The sequence below is a fragment of the Eleutherodactylus coqui genome, chromosome 2, assembly GCF_035609145.1.
Source record: "Eleutherodactylus coqui strain aEleCoq1 chromosome 2, aEleCoq1.hap1, whole genome shotgun sequence".
Lineage (NCBI taxonomy): Eukaryota > Metazoa > Chordata > Amphibia > Anura > Eleutherodactylidae > Eleutherodactylus > Eleutherodactylus coqui.
Window position 1 is genome coordinate 299,681,846 of NC_089838.1, and position 22,117 is coordinate 299,703,962.

Sequence of the window (22,117 nt, forward strand, 5' to 3'; positions counted from 1 at the left end):
AGAGGGACAGTTAATAAATGAGTGATGGCTATTTTACCCTGCTACCTACCTTTGGGCCATTTTAAAAATTCTCGGAAACCCCTTTAGGCGCGTTCATACGTTGCAGAAACGCTGTGGATTTGTTGTAGGATTACCGCAGCGGATCCGCAGATCAGTTACTGTAGAAAATCTGCAGCGTTTTTTCCTCTACATGTAAGCAGGATTTGCCTTAAGCCCATTCACTCTGATAGTAAACTTTGGTGCTGCTGATTTTCCGTAGAGCTTCTGCAACGTATGAGCGCGCCCTGAAGGGGATCAGAAGGAGGAAATCTATCAATTAAGAACTAATAACGTGTGAGCGCGCCCTGAAGGAGGAAATCTATCAATTAAGAGCTAATAGTAAACCAAAGACCTGTCATATATCGTTAATGTAACCATAACCTGTGGGGGCTAATTCACATAGCTTCATACATTAGTGACAGTCTTGAGGTGGAAACAAGCCCAATCTTTAGGTCACACAACACATTCCTATGGCCAGAAGGATTAGCAGGGATTATGGAATATATTGTATACTTACTGCAACATAAAGGTTGACCTATAGTTAACACCTTCAGTCAACATGAACTAGAATGCCACAATCTTACTCATCCGGATAGTCTGAGGACACATTGATGACGTATCACTAGGATAGGTCATCAATGTTCCATTTTCTATATTTCAGAAGCCCCACCCCCTTGTCCAGCAAGTCTGCTGTGATGTCCATATGAACGCCCGGTATATAACATGGCTGTTGATGGAGTGGCATGTGACCAGACATGTTACTCAGCATCTTCCAATCAAAACACACTACCCTTGCCATCTGCTCTTGGCCCATTGGACAACTAGTGCAGTGTGTCTGAATGGCAGAGGCTGATAGAGGGGCATGTGACCAGACGCATCAATCAGTAGCCATCTTATGATCAGGATCTCCGCTAAAATCTAACAGGGCACACGCACGGTTCAGCGATTGCTGGGGCTCTCAGCCCCTAGACCCACACAGACCAAAACTTCAGACAAGTCCCTGTGATATGTGAGAAGTTCTCTGAAATGACAGGTATACTCTAATAGATACAATGGTGAATGCCGCACATCGCTGGGATGTTTCTAAACAAAAAACGTATGGTATTTGTCGGACCATAAGATGCCAAGAGACTTACTAAAAACTCTGTGCATCTTATAGTCCTCAGTCAGAGTGCAGAGTCTCAGCTGCTGAACAGTCCTGCAAAATACATAGCCCTTTTCCCCCAGCTCCTCTACTTCAGCCAAAATGGCGTATTGGACAGTTTTTATGGCCTACGACAACTGTAGCCTACCTGGACACCAAGGCCAGGCAGGTGATTCCCACTAATTCACCCGGACCAGGAGCTTGGTGCTGGCCTCAGAATACATCAAAGCCTTGTGCTGCTAGGCACCAAGATGCTGAGCTTGGAGAAAAAAAAAAAGCCCAACTGTATAATGAGGACTATTAGGCCTCATGCCCACGGGGAAAGTCAGGCCTGTGCGGATTTCTGCTACGGATGCACTAGAATTCTTTTTTTTCATGCGGTAGATCAATTGAGATAAGGCTCGGGCACGCATGATACTCGTTAAAATGGAGCATGCCGCGTTTTTTTTTCCTGCGCGTGAAATTCGCAAACCACTTAAAATACCACCCACGGGTATTTAATTAACCGCAGATAATCAATGAATTCCTATGGGATGCGGATTTGCTAAATATAATTTCCCCGTGGACATGAGCCCTAAGGCCTCATGTTCACGGGGAAATTCGGGCCCGCACGGATTCTCCATGCAGAATGCCGCAGCGGGTCCCTCCTTCCCCGCAGACATGAGGCCAGAAAATCAATTTTATACTTACCTTACCAGACGCTGTGGGTGCCCCCTCCCTCGCAGTCAGATCTTCCTTCTTCTGCCTGGTGGATGTGCTCGGCCCATGCACCGTACACACTTAAAAAAAAACAAAAAACTCCTGCTATCCCGCGGTCCGCACGCAATGACAGCTACGTCTATGCCGCAGGACCTGATGGCTTCCATATGCTTTAATGGAAGCTGCAGGAGCAGTCCGTGTGGAAAAACGCACATGAAGGAGCATGCCGCGGGTGCTTTCCCGGACAACAGGGAAAAATGACATCCGCAGGTATTTAATATCCTGCGGGTGTCCAATGATTCCCTATGGGTGAGGATCACGCATGTGGGAGACCTGCGTGGTTTTCTTTATTCCATTTTGTCTGTGGACATTGGGCCTTAAAGTCCACGCTCGCACTCCCCTGCAGAGCTTCCTTGTTAGTGCCGAGGGCAACAACCTGCAAGCAGCTATGCGGCAGCGGGATTCCTGCTTCCCCCACAGCTCGCTGGAGCACATTGTAGATGCAACAATGTGACGACCCTCGAAAGGAGCAGCAGCATCACAAGGACAAAACTATGGAGGGTGCTTACCGAATGAAAGGCACATACCCTCTCTCTCTCTCAACACTCTTTTAATACCCTGATCATACATGTGTGTTACCCAATCTCCCAGACTGATGGTATATTGATAGGCTCTTTTTTTCTCCCTGGACCAGGCCCCACCACCAGTAACCCAATCGGGCCGTTGGCACATTAGGGCTTAAAACTCGAGTATTAGTCGTCCCGAGTATAAGCCGAGTCAATAAGTTTTACCACAAAAAACTGGTAAAACTTATTGACTCGAGTGTAAGCCGAGCTATACTCGAGTGTATACTAGGTAAAAAAAAAAAAAGCACGCAATATTCATCTCCCAGCTGGCGTCTGCGACCCCGGCACGATGCTCTCCCTGGCGGTGCGGCAAGCTGCTTGAGACTTCTCCCCGCTGTCATCTCCCTGGCTCGTTTTTGAATTCCCTCGTTGTCAACGCTGTGTAAACTAAGCGCTGTGGTTGGATCGAGCGCCGGCCAAATCACAGCTGGCGCTCGATAACCCAATCACAGCCATTCAGTGATGTAATTTACTGAATGGCTGTGAAAGATTGAGCGCCCGCTGTGATTGGCTGGCCCTAGATCCAATCACAGCGCTTAGTTGCACAGCGCTGACGGCGGAGGAATTCAAAAGAGAGCCAGGGAGATGACAGCGGGGTGAAGTCTCAAGCAGCTTGCCGCACCACCGGGGACACAGGCATCGGCTGGGAGGGGAGTATTGCGTTTTTGTTTTTAACCTCACTCGAGTATAAGCCGAGGGGGGGCTTTTTCAGCACATACAGTCCTTACTAATACAGCAGCTTTGCTGAATGATAAATCTGTCGAATTCTAGGACTGTTGAGTCTAAGTTTTGACCACCTTTTAGATGGCTTAGTTTAATAAGCCAAACATTGTGCCAAACATTTTGTGCAATCTGATGCAATTTTTGTTGCAAATTAGGCCACACCCCTTTTTAACAAAGGAACTCCCCTAATAGGATACAGCAAGAAAAAAAGAAAACCTACAGTAAATGTGGTGCAACGCAAGCTATGGCTGGGGATGAGGGCATAGTATTTTTAAATGCTATAGAAAACTTTCTCGAAAGTTTAAGGCGCAACTCTGCTGGTCATCTATATGCTGGTATAGATTGTTTTATTGTCTTGCACTGTTGAACTCTACCTGCTGCACATGTGCTTTTGTATTATGCGAAGTGTGGATATTAAGTTTAAGAAAACTTGATGAGACAAAAATGTGGTGCAGAGCATGCCTGTCAGGTTTCTGGTGCGCTCTTTTCCATAGTAAGAATCCCCAGTGTGCCGCCATTATACCCTGTGGTGGAGACAAGTGTTCCCTGGGTGAACAAGGATTGCATGCCACTTGGCAGACAAAGTACCAGACAACGCCACCAAATGTGATTTATACCAGACAGCATTGTTAGAGGGCACTAGGGTGAGGTGACCGCTAGCGTCGCTAGTGAATAAAAGGTCCGTCCATCCATCTTCTTCTATTGTCTAAAACCCGGATGCCTGCTGGAGTCGGCTGGGGCTTGCAGGCCACAAAGTACAGTATATTTGATACGCACAGTCCCAATTAACTTCACCTGAAAGGAACCGTAATTGATCTGCACTGACTGCAGTATCGTTTCAATTAACAAGTGCTGTCAGTGTGGAAAATTGTCATATACTGTAGTTTAGATAAGGTATCAGCCGCACCTCCAGACCTGCTCAATCAGCTTACCTGGGCTATAAAACAGAGTACACGTGGTATTAGTAGTGTATCAGGCAATCAAAAAGTGCTTCGGCCATCCTAGAAGACAAAAGAGGGGTCTGGGACCTGGTGTGCTGTGCGATGTCCGGGAGACCGCACACCTTCATGTTCTATTCTCATGTGGGACGCGCAATAAAATAGTACAAGCTGCGATCTTTCTGTTGAGAGAGAAATCGTCTAATAATGGGTTGCATTTTCGTACGACTCGCAATGTGCAAAACGCGCACGTATGAATGCACCCTCAGGGCGCGGTCAGACGAGCGTGTGTTTTGTGCACCTAAAGGTTCTTATAGAAGTATTTATATGCGAGGAATTAGCAGCCCAAAACACTGCGAACGTAAAAAAGATAAAACTATATTTGCTGCGCGTTTTGCAGGAGTTTCAATTAACTCCTATGGGAGCAGGAATTAATGAAAACTCCTGCGCAGTAATAGCTTCCCCGCTGCTTACAGCAGGGCATCTAAAGGTGCTTCTGGCTAGAAGCACCTTTTAAATGTCCCACGGTTTACTCCCTAGTCCCTACCGTCACAGTGTTCAGTGATGAGGGGACTCCCCACGGGGATGAAAGAATCCCCTGCCACAGCTGTGGCAGAGGCGCGCGATGCTATCCCATTGCTTTCAATGGGGCCGGCACTGCTGCCGCCCCATTGAAAGCAATGGGATGAAGGCAACCCCACAGGGATCAAGCCCTACCCCAAAAATAACCCCTAGCTGCATGAAAAAATAATAATAAAAAAAAAATACATCACCTAAAAGAGCTGTCTGGCGGCTCCGGCGCTTCTTCTCTTCCCATCACTGTTCTTCATTTCTTCTGGCCGGGGATTAAAAAGTCCCCACCTCCTGGAAGTGCTGCATCTGATTGGCTGAGCGCAGAGACCAATCACAACTATTCAATCATGCAGCTAGAGGTTATTTTTGGGGTAAGGCTAATAGTTGAAGCCCTTACCCAAAAATCTCTGCAGGGGTTATCTTCACCCCATTGCTTTAAATGAGGCGGTAGCAGTGCAGCCCCATTGAATGTAATGGCATAGCATTGCACTCCTGTGTCACAACTGTGACAGGAGATTCTTTTGTTCCCGCTGCAGTCTCCTCATCACTGAACACTGTGACAGTGCTCTACCAGTGTTCAGCGATGAGGGGACCTTCGTAGAGCAGCAGCGCTTCTCCAAGCGCAGCTGCTCCAGTGAACCGCCAAAGTTTCATGCGCTGCGCATATGAAACTTTACCCGTCCACACGTTTTCGGCTTATGCGAGCTGTGCAAAAAACATTCCCGTCTGACCTCGGCCTCAGAAACAAACACTTTTATGCATTCAACACATCCAGAGTTTTAGGCTGTCTGTCGGATTATAAACACGCATTATGTAGCAAGAAAGCTCCTCATGCACTCTCTGCTCTGAGGGGATATAAAAGCCCGCGGCCCCTTTTTTTTCCCCTCCCTTTTTTTGTTTTTTTCTTCCCACTTTTAAGAAATGATAACTCTTATTTACTCATCAGATTTCTGAGGACTCGTTTGTGGGACGAGTTATATTTTTCCAATGGTAATCTATTATGCACAATTTAATGTATTGAAAAACGTTTTAAAAAATGTATATTTATTTATATTCCTAACTTCTTGGTGTCGCACAAGCATGAAAATTGGCAGGAGCATTCTTTAGGTCCTAAATAGAAAAAGTAAAGGGGTCAAAGTATTTGCACCCCTGTGTAATGTACCAAATCTAATTCTCTACCTTCCCAATGACACACAAACATGAAATTTGGCAGGAGCATTCTTTAGGTCCTAAATACGAAAAATAAAGGGTAACAACTCAATTATTCAATGCTAATAGCAAAAGTAAGTGCACCCCTGTGTAATGTAACTTCCCGGTGTCGTACAAGTGTGAAATTTGGCGCAAGCATTCTTTTGGTCCCAACTAAGGAGAGTGGGAGAGGTGGCACATTCTGCAGAGGGACATCGGTACATGCAGCCTGAGGAGAATCTAACGCGCACACACATATATATATATATATATATATATACACACACACATACATATTATATATACACACACACACATATTTTATTCCTCAGTTACTCTAAAGTAACAGTGACTTCATAAAATTTTCTGTGCAAACACCACGTAAGCACATGTATCAAATTAACTCGGGCGAGGCCAGGTATATCAGCTAGTATATTATATAGCTGTACTACCTTCAAATTGTCTTTTGAAAAAAGAAACAATTTTCTGACAGCTACAAACCTAAATTATAAGCACTATAATTTAGTTTATGGTGTTTATTCTTTATGTCAGTTTCCCTTTAATATATGTAGCTCACTGCCTGGTATTTTAGAGTTTTTCCAATTAGTTCAAAGACATATTATAAGTAAGAAAACAGAGGGAATCACATTAAAAGTGTGATGCACGCCGCAATGTATTCTTTTAATATTTCCTCCAGACATGCTTTTCAAGTGTTCCAAACAACCTATTTTGAGCACTGGTCTATACCATGGAATACGCCGCTCATGTACATTGGGATGCTGCCTGTGCCAATGCTCTTCCACAATTTGGTGCCCCACGACTTGGTGGATGAGCAGATGACATATGTATCATCATTGACATATATCATTATTAGTGGCAAAGATGTGTTTGCTAAAGAAATTGTTTGATCCCGACATACCGACTACTGATATGCTGGTAACACAGCTCGAATATACACGGAGCGAACACTGCATCAAGAACAGCTGGCGTGACATTTTGTGACCTGTAACACGGCATCATGTGATGGCCACGATCTGCTCTCAGGTAATGTGCTGACCTCTCCTCTGTGCAGCAGAAGACAACATTTGGCGGTCTTGGGTAAATGTGGTGATTTGAGTGACTGACTGCGGACAGATTGTTGGTGCCCGGAGGTGTGGTGCCAGTATTATGAAACAGTCGTACTTGTAGGCTGTTCCCAAACGGAAGTATAAAGAGTGAACCAAGACTGGTTGAGCAATGGCCAGATACCACACAGAAGATTGCACAATGGCAGGCAAGTGTCTGGTATTTCAGCAACGACGAGCCACAGTAGACCAACTGACCAAGTAGTACAACGTCGGGGAAGATAGATACATTTCCACAAGGACCATGTGGGGTACCTTGCGTCAACTGCGGTTCAATTGCCGTAAATCAATCAAATTACCCCGCGTAATTACCAACAATGCCTTGCATAGGCACAGGAAAAATGTCAATGGACTTTGGACACATGGCAGAAGGTCATCTGGAGTGAGTCGTCCCTATTTTGCTGAATCATAAGACTGGCTGGGTTCACATATGATGTAAACAGTATAAAGCCATACACCATGGGTGTAGTACTGAAGGGGTTTGCTAGGCCGGCGGTGGCAGTGTTATTGTTTGAGGACTGTCCCCTTGGCATCGCCTAGGACCATTGATCATCATAACATAATCCTTGAATGGTGAACACTACAGGGACCTTCTAACTGGCTGTCTACACCCATATCTTCAGGAAGTGTTCCCCCACCACAGTGCCATCTATCAACAGGACAATGCTCTGTGTCATCGAGCTCAAATCACCAGAGAGTGGTTGGAGGAACATGACAATTCTCTGCACTGCCTCGGCCCCCAAACTCTCTGGACTGTAACCCCACAGAACATGTCTGGAATATGCTGGAAAGGGCTGTAAGATCTGCTTCCACTTATCCACAAAATGTGCACCGATGCAGCTGAGGCATCCAGCATAGAGGGAGTTGAATATGGGGGATGTTCTCCACCTTGTGGAATCTGTTCCCTGATGTCTGGAAACCGTACTCACCCAAAAAGGTGGACCAACCCGTTATTGAGTAGGTGTCCCTAATGCAGGGATTGTTCAGTGTGTATTTGTACTCTGATAGGATGGAGACAAAGGCGCAAGGAAATTCGTGCCAGAGGTTTTCTGAGGGCCTGAGCATGGAGAGGACACAGGGAATCTCTAATTGTTGCTCCCGAATTCTTGCCCTGCACTATACATAACACCGTGTATGCCGTTCTATTCAAGTGTGCGACAACATTTTAGTATTGTTTTACACAACTGCATGATGACAGATTTATTTTTCTACATTAGTCTTTTTTTTTTAAAAAAAAGGGAAGCCGAGTGAAAACGATTACATTTTACTTCCACCCTCAAACCCAAGCCCATCATTATGCTGCCCTGTTTACGGGAAGGTTCTCGCTTCTGGCCATCCAATTGCTTCCAGAAGTCATTGAGGTTTACCGCGGCAGGAACAACGTCATTACTTGGCACCCAAGTGCAGTGCAGAGGGGAATGAGATAAAGGACTGTGTAGTAATGGCCATAGCTCGTCTACAGGTGATAATGTGCAGGGCTGGAGGATCTCCGAGACGACAGTAGAGTGTTCTTATTATGTAGCTATCCATAAGGATAGGGCCACACAGTGAAAAATGCTATTCTGGGCAGTTTGCAAATTGATTGTGAAAGGCCGCACGGATTTGCAGAAAAATATAATTACCTGCAAAACTATGCGGCAATTAACAAGGTTTTCCAACAGTAAATTAAAAAACAAAACACAGCAGGGAATTGGATTAAAATAAAAAATAAGTCATACTGCTTAGATGTCCTCCTGGGTCCAGCCGCTCCGACTTGGGAAGACGCCAGCTGCGGTCATCTGACTCCTATTGTTCAGGTGACCTTTCAGCCAATGACTGGCTTCTAGGCGGTATTGCCATGAAAGGACATGGCAGTGATTGGCCATTCATCGAGCGCTGGCTGTGATTGGCTAAGCATCAGCCAATCACAGCCAGCGCTTCCAGAAGCGGGGATTTTTGAATCCCCGGCCAGAAGATGACCACTGCCGGGGACAAGATGCAGCCGGGCTGACAGTGCGGGACAAGTGATGTATGTTTGTTTGTTTTTTTCCTGCAGCCAGGGCTTAAATTTTAGCTTTGTCAGTAGGATTTCCTACTGTCAGTTGCATCGCACTGCATGAAAAACGCATTTTCGTGCGATGCAAAGCAACAGGTAGGAAAGCTCCATAGAGAAACATGGACTACAAAACTTCACGAGTCGCGTGCATATAGCGGGACCCGCAAGGTTTTTGTGTCTGATTGTCGCATGCTACACAATATCGCATGTGTGAAGACACCCATAGGAAAGAATGGGCTACTCATACATGCGATTTGTAGCATTGTAGCAGCGCGACTTTCTCGCCCGTGTGAACGAGGCCTTAGTAGTATTTTTTTTTTCTAATGGCAGAAAATCACGTTTTTTAAGAATGTATTTGAAGACTACAAGGAACAACAAGTCAGCACAGTTTTCGGCTGCATCACAGCTGGTCTGCGCGGCCTTATTAGTAATCAATGATTTTAGAAACAAATTCACACAAAAATCTCCATTTTTTTAACCAAAAAGTCTTAACAGGGCCACCGCTGAGCATGTGCCCTATTAGAATTCCCATGTGCAAGTCAGTAGGGAGAACTCCTAGAAAACTGTCTCACTCCAAAGGACTCAGTACAATCATATAGATTCTAGCACAAGTATCTGGACCTACCTATCAGTAGAATGGATTATGTCTTATTGACATGTCACGTGTCCTGAACCATGCTACATAATATGCAGACCCTTGGAGGTGTCAGCTGTAGAATGTGACGGGAACCACACGGGTTATACCGCTACACACATGCATCCATCACGGAGTGCAATGTATCAGCCTGTCTACAATGGAGCAAGGAGCGTGGTCATTGGGCAGTTGAGCAATGGAAGAACGTTCTATAGAGTGTCAAATCACATTCCTCCATCTTCACATCAGATGGACGTACCTCGGTGTGGAGGATCCTGGGGAACACCTTCTGCCTGAGTGTGTTGTGCCAACAGGTAAGTACGGCGGAAGTTCTGTTCTAGTCTGGGGTGTATTACGTGGCACGGTCTCAGTCCATTGGTTGTAGTGACAAGAACCATAAACACGGAGGTCTAACCTGACATTCTAGGCAATAATATTCTGACGACAATGTGGTAATACTCTGGGAATGGTCGGCCATACTTCCAACAAGACAACGTGCCTTGTCACACATCCAATGCTGTTTTAGATTGGTTTGGTTTGAGGATATGGATGTTCTATTGGACCGGCCTGCAGAGTCCCAACCTGAACCTACTGAACATCTATGGGGTGAACTGGAACGTATAAACAGTGTACACTTTCTGCGGGAGAACTCGACAGACGTTTGCAGGATAAATGATGGGAAATACAAGCTGAAGTGTATCAGACGTTAGCAGAAAGCTGGCAAGATCCTGCGGCCATCAGCTGCTGCAGTATGGGGTTTCAGACACATGCCCCCGCTGAAGAGGCCTTTGTCTCTTGGGTATTTAGGAAGTATCCTCACAATAAACTATAAATATCTGATGGGTTTCACCTTTGGCCAATACTTCTTAGTTGTTATGATCCAAATGTGTCTATCTAATCTAATCAATGTAATGTAATCTATCTGAAGGAGCCCGTGCTTTATCAAGGCAGTTCAGCAGGTTGCAAGAGTAAATTAGGGTCATAAAAAATGAACTGAGCGACACAAACAAGACTCAGCGAGGAGGAGATAAATAATGTGAACCCAGTTTGTAATAGGTTGCTGAGCACTGGAGGAGGTGGAGGCGTCACTTGTCTGAGGTGCCACCAGCGTAATAGCATTGATGTGGGTGAATGGCACATGCGGGCCTGTAATCATGTTCTAACAAGAGTAGTAATGCACTTTGTACTCTTTGCAGGGAGATTATTCCCGTTACATTCACATTGACCTTGTGGGTGATGGCTAAGTGAAAGCACGCCGTGTACTGTGAGCGCTTGGGACACATACCAGGGACAGATTACTCACTGTAGGAGAAGAAATACATGTCATCCAGGTATAATATTGGAAGAAGTCCTCCACAGATCCGTAAATACATATTAACGCCAGATGTACGGGGGTAGAAGGGGTCTGGGATTTATTTTATGGCACCTGAAGATTTCAAGCGACCCTCCATTCTCGGGACAAAATTTATCGAGTGACCAGAGGAGGAAGTTAGATGACAGTCCTTCCCCATGCTGCGTCATTCTAATGCAGTCTTTTCTGTCGCTGATCTGCTTCTTCCTTGGACATAGCTTTATTCTTCCAACATGGCTGTGGCAATTGTTAAGACTACAAGGTGCACACTAAGCCTTGGTGATGCATCGGTAGTCTAATGCCCCATTTACACAGGACGAGCTATCGGACAAACAAACGATGCCCAACAGCTCATCCGAGTGGCGCTCGCTCCTACGCTGTTACATAGGAGCAAGTATCACTTACAGCTCTGCTGGCATGGTGGAGGAGCGGACCAGTTAGCGTTCTCCCTCCCTCCCACGTTCATTCACAATAGGCAGATAGTTGTTCACTTCTGAATGGTACGTCGTTCAGTTTTCTGCATGCAAAAAACTAAGCAATTCTCGTTTAGTCGCTGCAAGCCTTTACATGGGATGACTATCATTCAATTTACTGCGTCAATTGTCTCGTGTGAATGGGTCATAAGACATTACAGGCTGCCTCGATTGGCCAGCCCTGCTCATAGGAGCAATTCACTACCGACACACATCAAACAGTGATAAGAATTAAGAGGGGCTCCAGAATGAAACATATAGACAGCAGAATGGGGAGAAAGGATAGCAACAGATCATCTCCCCTCATCCCCCTTGAACAATTTTCTTTTTTCCTGGGACCAAATGGTTGTTTTAGACCAGTGTTCCCCAACTCCAGTCCTCAGGGACCGCCAACAGGTCATGTTTTCAGGACTTCCTCAGTATTGCACAGGTGATGTAATTATTGTCGGTGCCTCAGACATTACCACAGGTGTTCTTACTATAGGAGATCCTGAAAACATGACCTGTGGGGGGCGCCGAGGACTAGAGTTGAGAAACACTGTGTTAAAGGGAACCATTCATCTCTGTGGGAGAGCACGCACTCAGAGTATTCTGTAAAGAGTCACGCTGTGTGTGCGCATCAACTTTGCGGGGAAACCGAGGAGTGGGTGACCCAGTGAATATGTAACAAAGCTCCCCAAACTCCCTATTCCCTAACTTTTGAGCCTCATAACGTAGTTTATGCAGCTCAAAGGTGATGACAAGTTCCCTTTTATAGAAGCCAAGCATTTTGCCTGAGAACTACTCCAAAAAAGTAGTAATTCAACAGTGATTTTTACAGATGAACACAGTAAACACCGCATCCAAGTAGAACAGTCCGACACCTCTTTTGGAGACCACCCAGCGGGCCAAGCAGGTGTAGTAGTGGTCATACATGTTAGGCCAAATGCATGCAATCATAGGGCAGCGGGCACAGGCAAAAGTTCTGCAGGAAATACCGCCGCAGAATTTCCGCTTGTGCCCGCTGCCACAGGATGGCATTAGATAATGCAATCCTATGCAGACAGCCGTGATTTGACCGCGTGAAATCTTGCACGGTAAACAGATTGAGGCATGTACTATTCCTAGTGACGCGCCGGCTTCGCTCTGCACATGTGCCGGGTGGCCGGCACATAGCAAAGCAGGATGACGCGGGGGCAGGTGAGCCTCAGTGGTCACTGCAGGGGAACAGTTCACATCCCGCTGCGAGAATTCTCGCAGCAGGATCCGACCCGGCCGTCTGCTGGCGGCCATAGATAGTGTTTAGCCAACAGGTATATTTCCTGACTTCCCCATACAGATTAGATGGCTGTGCGCATTTGGATTATATTGATTTAGTATGTATGGACATATTGTGTCAGTAACTACTTCCTGCCAGAATGCAAGTAATGCAAAATCACAGCGGAGGGAAATTTTATTTTTAGTTCCACTGGAACATGCTGTGAAGTCAGAAAGAGAAGGATTAGGAGAAGCCGGGGCTCATATATAAAGGCGTCCTGTTCTAATAAGTTCTCCATCCAAAACCTGTAGACTGGGCCCCATGCACCAAAAAAGATTGGACAGAACTAATCTAAAACAATATAGTGTATACAGAAGAGTTAACATACAGGTGAACTATCTGCAATCCATCAGTGGTTAAAGGGGGATTCCCAAAACTGACATCACTTATCTATAGGATAGGTGATAAATTCTGATAAGTGAGAGTCTCACTGCTGAGACCCCCACCAATCCAGAGAAAAGGGGTCCCAGGTCCCCCTCTTGGCCTCACTGCATCCCATGCAGTGAGAAGGAGATTGAATAGTACTGCGGTCAAGCATGCTCAGTGCCACTGCATTCATCTTTAGAGGAATTGCCAGCAATAGCAAGCAAGCTTATACTTGTACTTCCGTCAGCCTCACTGAAATGAATGGAGCTGCACCACACATATGTGACTGCTGCTTCATTAAAATCTCCATGTCACTGCAGGTGGGTGCAGCTAAAACTCACAGTGCCGAAGAGACATAGGACCCCCATTCTTGGGAACAATAGGGGTGGATGGGTCAGAGGCAAAACCCCCCGACGATCTGACTTTTAGGTGAACAATATCAATCTTGATACGACCTTTTAAATACCACCAAATAGCAGAATTCTTGGAAATGCACAAATAAGCGGAGCTCTGCTGGCACATTGGTCGTCTCTGATACTCATCGAGGCCGTCATAGACTTGAATAAAGTGAGTAAATTCCAGTCCAAACAGCGGTGATTCAGTTGTGAGGAGATCTATCGGTGGCTGTTACCGCAGCTCATAAGTCTTCAACAAAGCGTTTTTCACTCATCCAGCCGAGCCAAGCACAGCGTTCGACTATCTGCCTGCACCACCATTGAGAGGAATGACATCGCTGCTGTGTATGTGCGACCAGCAGCTACATTCCCCATTATACTATAGAAATGGGATCTATATAATGTATCTTGAACTGTGAAGTAGGTACAGGACCCCATTCTTGCCATCAGTGGGGGTCCTATGAGTCGGACCCTATGGATCTATCAGTTTTCACCCATCCAGTGGATGGGTAAAAACTAAAAAAAAAAAAAAATTCTCATTGCTGGAATACCCCCTTAAAATGTGCTCTATCATTGTGCATTCCTCGGAACGCATCGCCCATTGTTTTCATTGTGAGTATGATGTGAGGTTTCCCATTGAAAACAATGGGAAACACTTGCTGATCTGGAGGATCACAGCTGTACAGAAGTGATGGGAGGCGTTTTTGACACAAACGCCTCGGATGCGCAGGTCCACCACACATTTATGAGCACAATATATGGCTGAGTTTCATGGCCCGTTGTCGCGCTCGCCCATGTGTAGGTAGCTCTAGTCCGGCCTCACACCAGCGTCCACACGGAGGACCCGCAGCAAACAGCATGCATTGAAAGGTATGTACTTACGCTTGTTCCTTCACACTCACGGAAACGAATTACAATTTCCATGAGCAGAGAAAAAAAAATAAAATAAAATTGCAGCATGCTCTGTTTTGCTGTGGACTCCAAGGGGAAGGCCTCCATTGAAGTCAACAGAGGCCATCCAGCCCACAGCCCATCCGCGATTGACATTGCGGTTAGGCCACGTGTAACCGCGTCATCGTCTAGCGACGGCACGGGTACACCAAATATTTTTTTTTAAAAACAACATATATTGCGCATGACCAACAGCGAGCATTCCGTGGTCATCCGCAGTACTAGAAAAGAAGGTATGCAGGGTCGCCAGCCACGGATTCATGTGTGACCAGCCTGATGGAGAGAACGCTCCTCAGACTGAAGAGAGCCCTGTGAGCAGATCAGTGTTGCATGTCTGAAGCCCCAAGATGAGCTGCAGCAGCTGCTGAGCTTGTGTAGGTTTAAATGTGCACCATTGAAATGAATAGCTAGCCACATAACACACAAATGAGCCTGGTCCACTATTAAGACCACACTTTACAGCCTCTTAGGCTATCAAAAGGGACTAATAGGGCATATGGAAAGGTGTAGTCTTGGTGGGACAACTTCTAATATGACTGCTTGAAATTGTGGTTACGAAAATCATCTCATTGTGACGGTAACTGTCTGCTAATCCTAACCTGCTCCCCTTCCCCAAACAAGTACTTAGAAAAAGCACAGCTACTCCAGGGAAAACCCGGTCTGACAAACAGGATACAAAGGTCCAAAGTCCTCCTGCTAAATCACAACACCTCGTGGACATCCAGCAGTGTATATTTCCCAGTAACCCCTTGTGTGACTCAGGGACAGTTTGTAGTGCTGACAATTACCAGTCATTTTGGATTACGGTTTTGTAAGCTGGTGACGGACGGCCTTACCTCCCCCTCCAGCAGTGACCGGATGCATCGTGCATACGTCTCCACACGGTCGTCTCTAAGTTCCACAGAGTTCGGCTGATTAACACGCATGCCAATTGGACCCGCAATCTTTTCAATGGTGCTAGCAAGATCCTTGGCTTGAGTGGAGGCACGTTTAGGATAGATCACCACCCAATAGTGCAGGGGAACCTAAGGAAGAAACAAAAAATCGTTGTCATAACAAACCATGCTTTTTACCCCTTTAATTCATGGGGCATGCGCAGGGAAGCAAGGTGTACTTGCCTTGGCTTAAAAGGGATGTCTAGTTATAAATCGAAGGCCTGTCCTAAGAACATCTTATCAATAGATCATTGAGGATCAATTGCATTGGGGACGGAGCTCTCCGCTTCCTGCAGAAATCAGCTCAGTCCACAAGTGCAGTGGCCCAGAGAAGAACAGATTGGTGGGGGTCCCAGTTGACAAAACCTCCAATGATCTACTATTAATGAACTGTCCTAAGGACAGGAATCAATATTTTACACGTCAACAACCCCATTAATCTGCGGACAGTGATCCGAGCAATCATCTAAAGCGGATTTATTTCGTCCATAAATGGTCATTGAAGTTTGTTTAGGAGAGGAAAGACGGGTGCTAGAGGCTGAGCCATCAGATGAGCTAATGCACCGATCTACTCATGATCAACATTCTGCAGCTTATTGTATACAGTGATATTTAGCAGCTGCAGAAGCCAAACAGTAACATTTTTCTTAACATCCAATTGCAACAATGCTTTTCAGCCCAAACCACATGCATTTAAAGAAATTCCCCCCAAAAGTGTCAATAGCGTTTAACCCTTTCCACTCCAATGCCTGACCTGTTCCGACATCATGAGCTTCCCCTATAGCTCCGATGTCGGAACAGATATGCAACTGCAGTGCAGGAGTGCATCTGCACCCGCTGCTCAGACACATCGGGTGCAGATGAACTCCTGCACTGGCCCTCATTGAATAGCCCCCCAAGGAAGAGGCAGAGAGGGTTTTTAAACCCCTTCTGCCTTCTTCACACATTACATCAGGGGTCCCCAACTCCAGTCCTCAAGGACCACCAACAGGACATGTTTTCTGGATCTCCTATAGTAAGAACAGCTGTGGCTATGTCTGAGGCACCGACAATAATTACATCACCTGTGCAACACTGAGGAAATCCTGAAAACATGACCTGCTAGTGGTCCCTGAGGACTGGAGTTGGGGAACACTGCATTACATAGCGCTCAATTAGCACTATGTAATGCAGAGAGCATGCCGAAGTGTTACTTCCGTCCAGCGATCATGTGACAGCAGGGAGCCTCCGACCTCAGTTGTAACTCACAGCCTAGGCCGGGAGGATGAAGAGAGAATGTGTAAGTGTTACATTCCACCTGGCGATCATGTGACTGCTGGCACCCTCCTGATCTCGGCTATCAGTCACAGCCAAGATCAGGTTGGTGAACAGAGAATGCGCAAGTATTACTTCCGCATTCCCCGGCGATCATGTGACCGCCGGCACCCTCCGGATCTCGGCTGTCAACGATCAGGAGGGTGAAGGGAGAATGCCGATTGGGCATTCAAATAAATTAGAGCTGGGGAGAATGGAGGGTGAAAAATATTGATTGGAAAGGGTTAAAGTAGCAACACTAAAACATGTTGCGGCAGACTTGGGATTGTACTACTAGCTGTCAAAACACAGTGAGCAGTTATTAAAGAGGTTTTGGAAAAATGAAGATGAACCCTTCATTCTCTTTCTACGCATTATGAACTATCACTCTATAAGTATGCACTTCATGTGTGTAAGGCCGTCTGCACATGGCTGGATTTGCATTGCAGAATCCATAGCGGGCGTCCGCCTCCGGGTTCAGCATCAAATACAGTCCATAGCATACTACGGAAAAAAGTTTTTTCTTGCACATGAGCAGAAATCAATTGCGATTTTCCGCCAGAGTAGGGGGGGGAAAAAAAAAATCGCAGCATGCTCCATTTTAGTGTGGATTCCACACGGATGGCTTCCATTGAACTCAATGGAAGCAGTCCAACCGGTGGCACTTACGCAATAATATTGTGGAAAGGTCGTGGGTACCCGCGTCATCGCCTGGCAACAGCACGGGAGAAGCAGGGATTTAAAAAAAAATAATAAAATTGTACTGCGGATGGTCCACACGGCTCGGACCATCCGCAGTACAGAAAAGAAGAAGAAAAGACAGGTACGCACAGATGCTGGCCGGGCACAGGGTCGGATTCTGCTGCAGGCTCCCAGGATGTGTGCAGTCGGCGTAAAGCACTACATTACATACATGTGTGGATTACAGACAAGAAAGGTTTGCAAAGTTGACAATCAAACACAAAAACTCATTGTTGTCACAGCGAAGTTCATTTTCTTGGCCAACAATAAACATATGCGATGATTTTGTTGTGTGCGATAGATCAAAGGTAACTCCAGAGACACAATAAGGAGAGTGCAGGTAGGACAGGTATGTCCTGTAAGGCAGCAGGACAAACCGCACGTAAACCCTTCACAAGCAGATTACCTGTCATGTCACTTGCTGACAAAATGTTATGATGGATGTTACATAGAAAAGCTTTCTGTGAACCTTATCTCACTGTAAAAATACATTTACGAAGCATAAAACGAAATATGGAAAAAAAGTCTCAGCTTTTTTCTCGGCTCTACTACAGTCGGCTTCTGAATTGTGACGTGACAAACGGCTACAAGGCAAATAATAGTAAAGAAAATCTAAAGACCTGCTGAAAATATATAACTTATTAGCATCTGTTGAGCCCTTACTTATATTCTGGGAGTACTTGGGGAGAGGGGATTCAAGACCCTGGACACTCCGAGTCTTTTATGAGAAGCCAAATTAAAAAAATTACGTGATAAAAAGCTGATGTCATTAGCCATCACTAATTTATCACACATGGATTATAAAGTTCAATGGGAGCTGTATAGTATAACTCCCTATGCAGTGAGCACCCCCTAGTGGTGACTGTAGACAGACAAAATGTTATCTTGTAACTACACGACTGGGGTTCATAAAGCCATTTCTGCTAGTTCTCTGGAATATAATAGCTGCAAATTCTGACGCACATCATCTTTTGCACAAAAAAAAAAAAGGAAAGACTTAGTGGGAGGGGGCAGGGCATACAGTGGCTCGTCAGACTTAATATGTTTTCGGTCATCAGATTCATACTACCCAAATAACAGGCAGCATGAACCTGTCATCCCCATGAGTGTTTTATTCTGAAACGCTGTGGCATTACAGTATAGATGCACATTGAGCTCAGCTGCGAATCAGACTTCAGAGTCATGGGGGCGGGTTGCGCCGGCCTGTCCCCACCCGCTGCGTGAAGACAGCTCTCTTCCTATATACAAATGGGGGGAGAGTTGTCAGTCTGCAAGGAGCGCGCAGAGGCTCAGCTTCAAGTCAAACTACAAAGTGCATTTATTCTGAAACACCATGGCGTATGAGAATACAACACAAAGGTGACAGGCTTCCCCGTATCGGGTCAGGCAGCATAAATATGATGATAGAATCCCTTTGATTTCCACTAATATTTGGCATAAATTTCATTGTAGTGGAAATCTACAGATGACATACTGCTTAAATGAATGTTTATGAAATGCGCTAAACGACTATTCGGCACCTTATGCTACTTTTCTACTGGGCATACAAATTGTGTAAGAATGCTATGATAAGAGCATAGCCCGCTGCACCAGGAATGATAATAATAAATACATCTGTATGCCAGCGTGTAGCTGGCATTAATCTGAGGCACACTGATAGCCAGAGATGCACCTAATTTAATAAGAGGTGAAGACTTCTTAATAAAGGTGCCTCTTAAGGCCCTTTTACATGCAACAATTATAGTTTAAATGGCCGAAAGACTGAATGACTTTTTTGCATAAAATGCTGAACATTTAAACATACAGATAATCGTCTGAAATTCTCTCCATTTCCCTCATTAACTAAAGTAACCTAAGTATGTGTTACTTGCTCAGGTTGGCTTGTGTTTATGCGAGGAATACTCTGGCTGAGAGGATTTCAATTAGTGTGAAGAAAAGCCATTGTCTTCTGCTGGCCTGAGTAAACAAGTAGTCATTGTGTTTTAGCTAGGCAAACAATCACCATTGCCCTCAAGGTGTTCAGCCACTCAAAGACTGAAGGAATGCCATTTAAATGGAGCGAAAAAGTGACCTAAAGACTAATATTGTTTTTGCCGCAAATTAGTCCACGTCTCTTTTTTCGACAAGTCAGAAAGTGTCTGAAATGTTTAGAAACACAGTGTGTGCAGCACAAAGCACATAAGACAGTTTTCTGGTGCATTTTGCACCAGAAAACTTGTATTTTGAATACTAAATCTGCCCCTTGTTTATTAAAGACTGGAAAATGCCACTTCAACAAAAAGCTTTAAAGGCCTCATGTCCACAGGGACAGATCGGCAGCAGGTCCCCCGCACACGTGATCCGCGCCCTATAGGGATGCATTGGACACCCGCAGGTAATTATATACCTGCGGATGTCATTTTCCCTTGAGGCGCGGATTGTGTGTGCGGGAAAACAGCATGCTCCACTTTAGTGCGGGTCTCCCGCAGGGACGGCTCCCGGAGGCTTCTATTGAAGCATATGGAAGCTGTCCGGATCCGCGGCACACCTGCAGCTGAATTCCTGCTCTGCCGCGGGAGAGGAGGAGTTCTCAAAAAAAAAAGTGCACGGCGCATGCGTGCGGCACGCTACCGGCGTGCCGAGCACATCTGCCAAGCCGAAGAAAGAAGATCCAGCCGTGACGGATGGCAGATCCGCAGCGTCCGGACAGGTAAGTAATGCTTATTTTTAGGCCTCATGTCCGCGGAAAAAGAGGGACCCGCTGCGGGATTCTGCATGAAGAATCTGCGGCGGGCCTGATTTTCCCTGTGGACATGAGGCCTAATACACCTCAATAGATTATAACAAAAAATTAGGCATACTAACACTTGAAATTGATGGCTCACGGGTCACTTCTCTGGTCCAGTTCAGGTCATCTCTTAGTGGGTAAGAATTGTTCCTTAGGTTAATTTTCTCCATTGGCAGAATCCTTCCGGATGTCTGCACAAAACAATAAAACAGGTTAAGCTCAACTGAGGAAAATCAAACATAACAATATCTGTCATAAATTGACTATGTACTAAAAAGGCACCTAACTGCTTAAAGGGGTTGTACAGGGTTATAAAAATATGGCTACTTTCTTCCTAAAATAGCTCCACACCTGTCCACAGGTTGTGTAATGTATGGCAACACAGCCACATTCACTTCAATAGAGAGAAGCTGCAACCCACGGACAGGCATGGCACTGTTTTTGGAGGAAAGCAGCCATGCTTTTTTAATCCTCAAGAACCCCTTTAATATTTTCTTTAAAGAATACTTAGAAATGAATAACATAATATTTGTCAGCTTACAAGAATTCCTTACAGTCCCTTATAATCAGAGCTAATATAAGGAACAGTCATGCAAATAACCCATTTAATTAAATACCTTCAATTCATCATACAATACACATTAGTACATATACAGCACACTGGCAGATGACAGTAATATTGTGCAGACAAGTACCAGATGTATCTGGGAGTCTATCTGTAGGCCCCATCTCTGTAGCTCGACTTGCGAATCTTCGTTATTCTGAATTCTTTTAATTAGCTTTGACAGGGATATGTGGTGCTGCTTGGGACTCAGATGTATCTGTTGGGTCAAATCCTGAAAACAGGAAGAAAAAATAAATAAAATAGTTAGCAGGATGATTGACTCGAGGTGAGAAAACGTATGAAGAAAGAATCCTGGACCGATAGCTCCACTCTGCCCATGTCTGCAACCAAAGACCTGTAACTAGAGATGAGCGAGCGTACTCGGAAAAGCACTACTCGCTCGAGTAATTTGCTTTATCCGAGTATCGCTGTGCTCGTCCCTGAAGATTCGGGTGCCGGCACGGAGCGGGGAGCTGCAGGGGAGAGCGGGGAGGAACGGAGGGGAGATCTTTCTCTCCCTCTCTCCCGCCCGCTCTCCCCTGCTCCCCGCTGCGACTCACCTGTCAGCCGCAGCGGCACCCGAATCTTCAGACCCGAGCACAGCGATACTCGGATAAAGCAAATTACTCGAGCGAGTAGTGCTTTTCCGAGTACGCTCGCTCATCTCTACCTGTAACCCAAGACCTGCTTTATCCAGTCACCTGCTATCATACCCCAAACCAGACAATTATCTATAACTTAGAGCCATCAGGGTTTTATAGTCATCCTGTGTAAGAGGAGCTTAGAGCTGGAAAAATCCCTGAAGCCAGGTAGCCGATGTGCCTAGGAATGTTCTGCTGGCACCTCTAAGGGTTTTCCCCTGTTCCTGCCTATGAGAATTCTTATTGTTCGACTGCTACAAGGCCATTGTCTGACGAGAGCTGCGATGTGTAAATAACTCCTGTCCTTGCTCTTCTCCACTTGTTTGTCGGTGTAGAATTAGCATGAGTGACCCACATTGTATGTCCATGTATTTGTTAATGGCGTCTCAGGCCCCCTGTCCACAGCATTGATTTCGCTGGCGGTAAATCGCTGGTGAATCATGCCGGCTGAAGCTTTCCATAGCAGTGCAGCCCCCCCCCCTGTCCACGAACAGAGAATCATTGCGATTCTCCGCTCGCGGCCGGCAATTCGCAGCATGCGAATTGCCCCGATTCTCCGCGGTCAGTCTGTCAGATAGGC

The 22,117-nt window shown here is 45.8% G+C and overlaps 1 protein-coding gene across 1 annotated transcript in view; it reads right to left on the reverse strand.

The window, feature by feature from the left end:
- Window positions 1-22,117, reverse strand: part of PIWIL2 (piwi like RNA-mediated gene silencing 2) — a 117,643-nt gene that overhangs the window by 21,262 nt on the left and 74,264 nt on the right. Inside the window, exons 15-17 of the mRNA XM_066593461.1 lie at window positions 20,988-21,128; window positions 20,370-20,483; window positions 15,393-15,581 (exon numbers count right to left, since the gene is read on the reverse strand). Of these exons, the coding sequence (XP_066449558.1) occupies window positions 15,393-15,581; window positions 20,370-20,483; window positions 20,988-21,128 (444 nt within the window). The remainder of the gene's footprint in view (window positions 1-15,392; window positions 15,582-20,369; window positions 20,484-20,987; window positions 21,129-22,117) is intronic.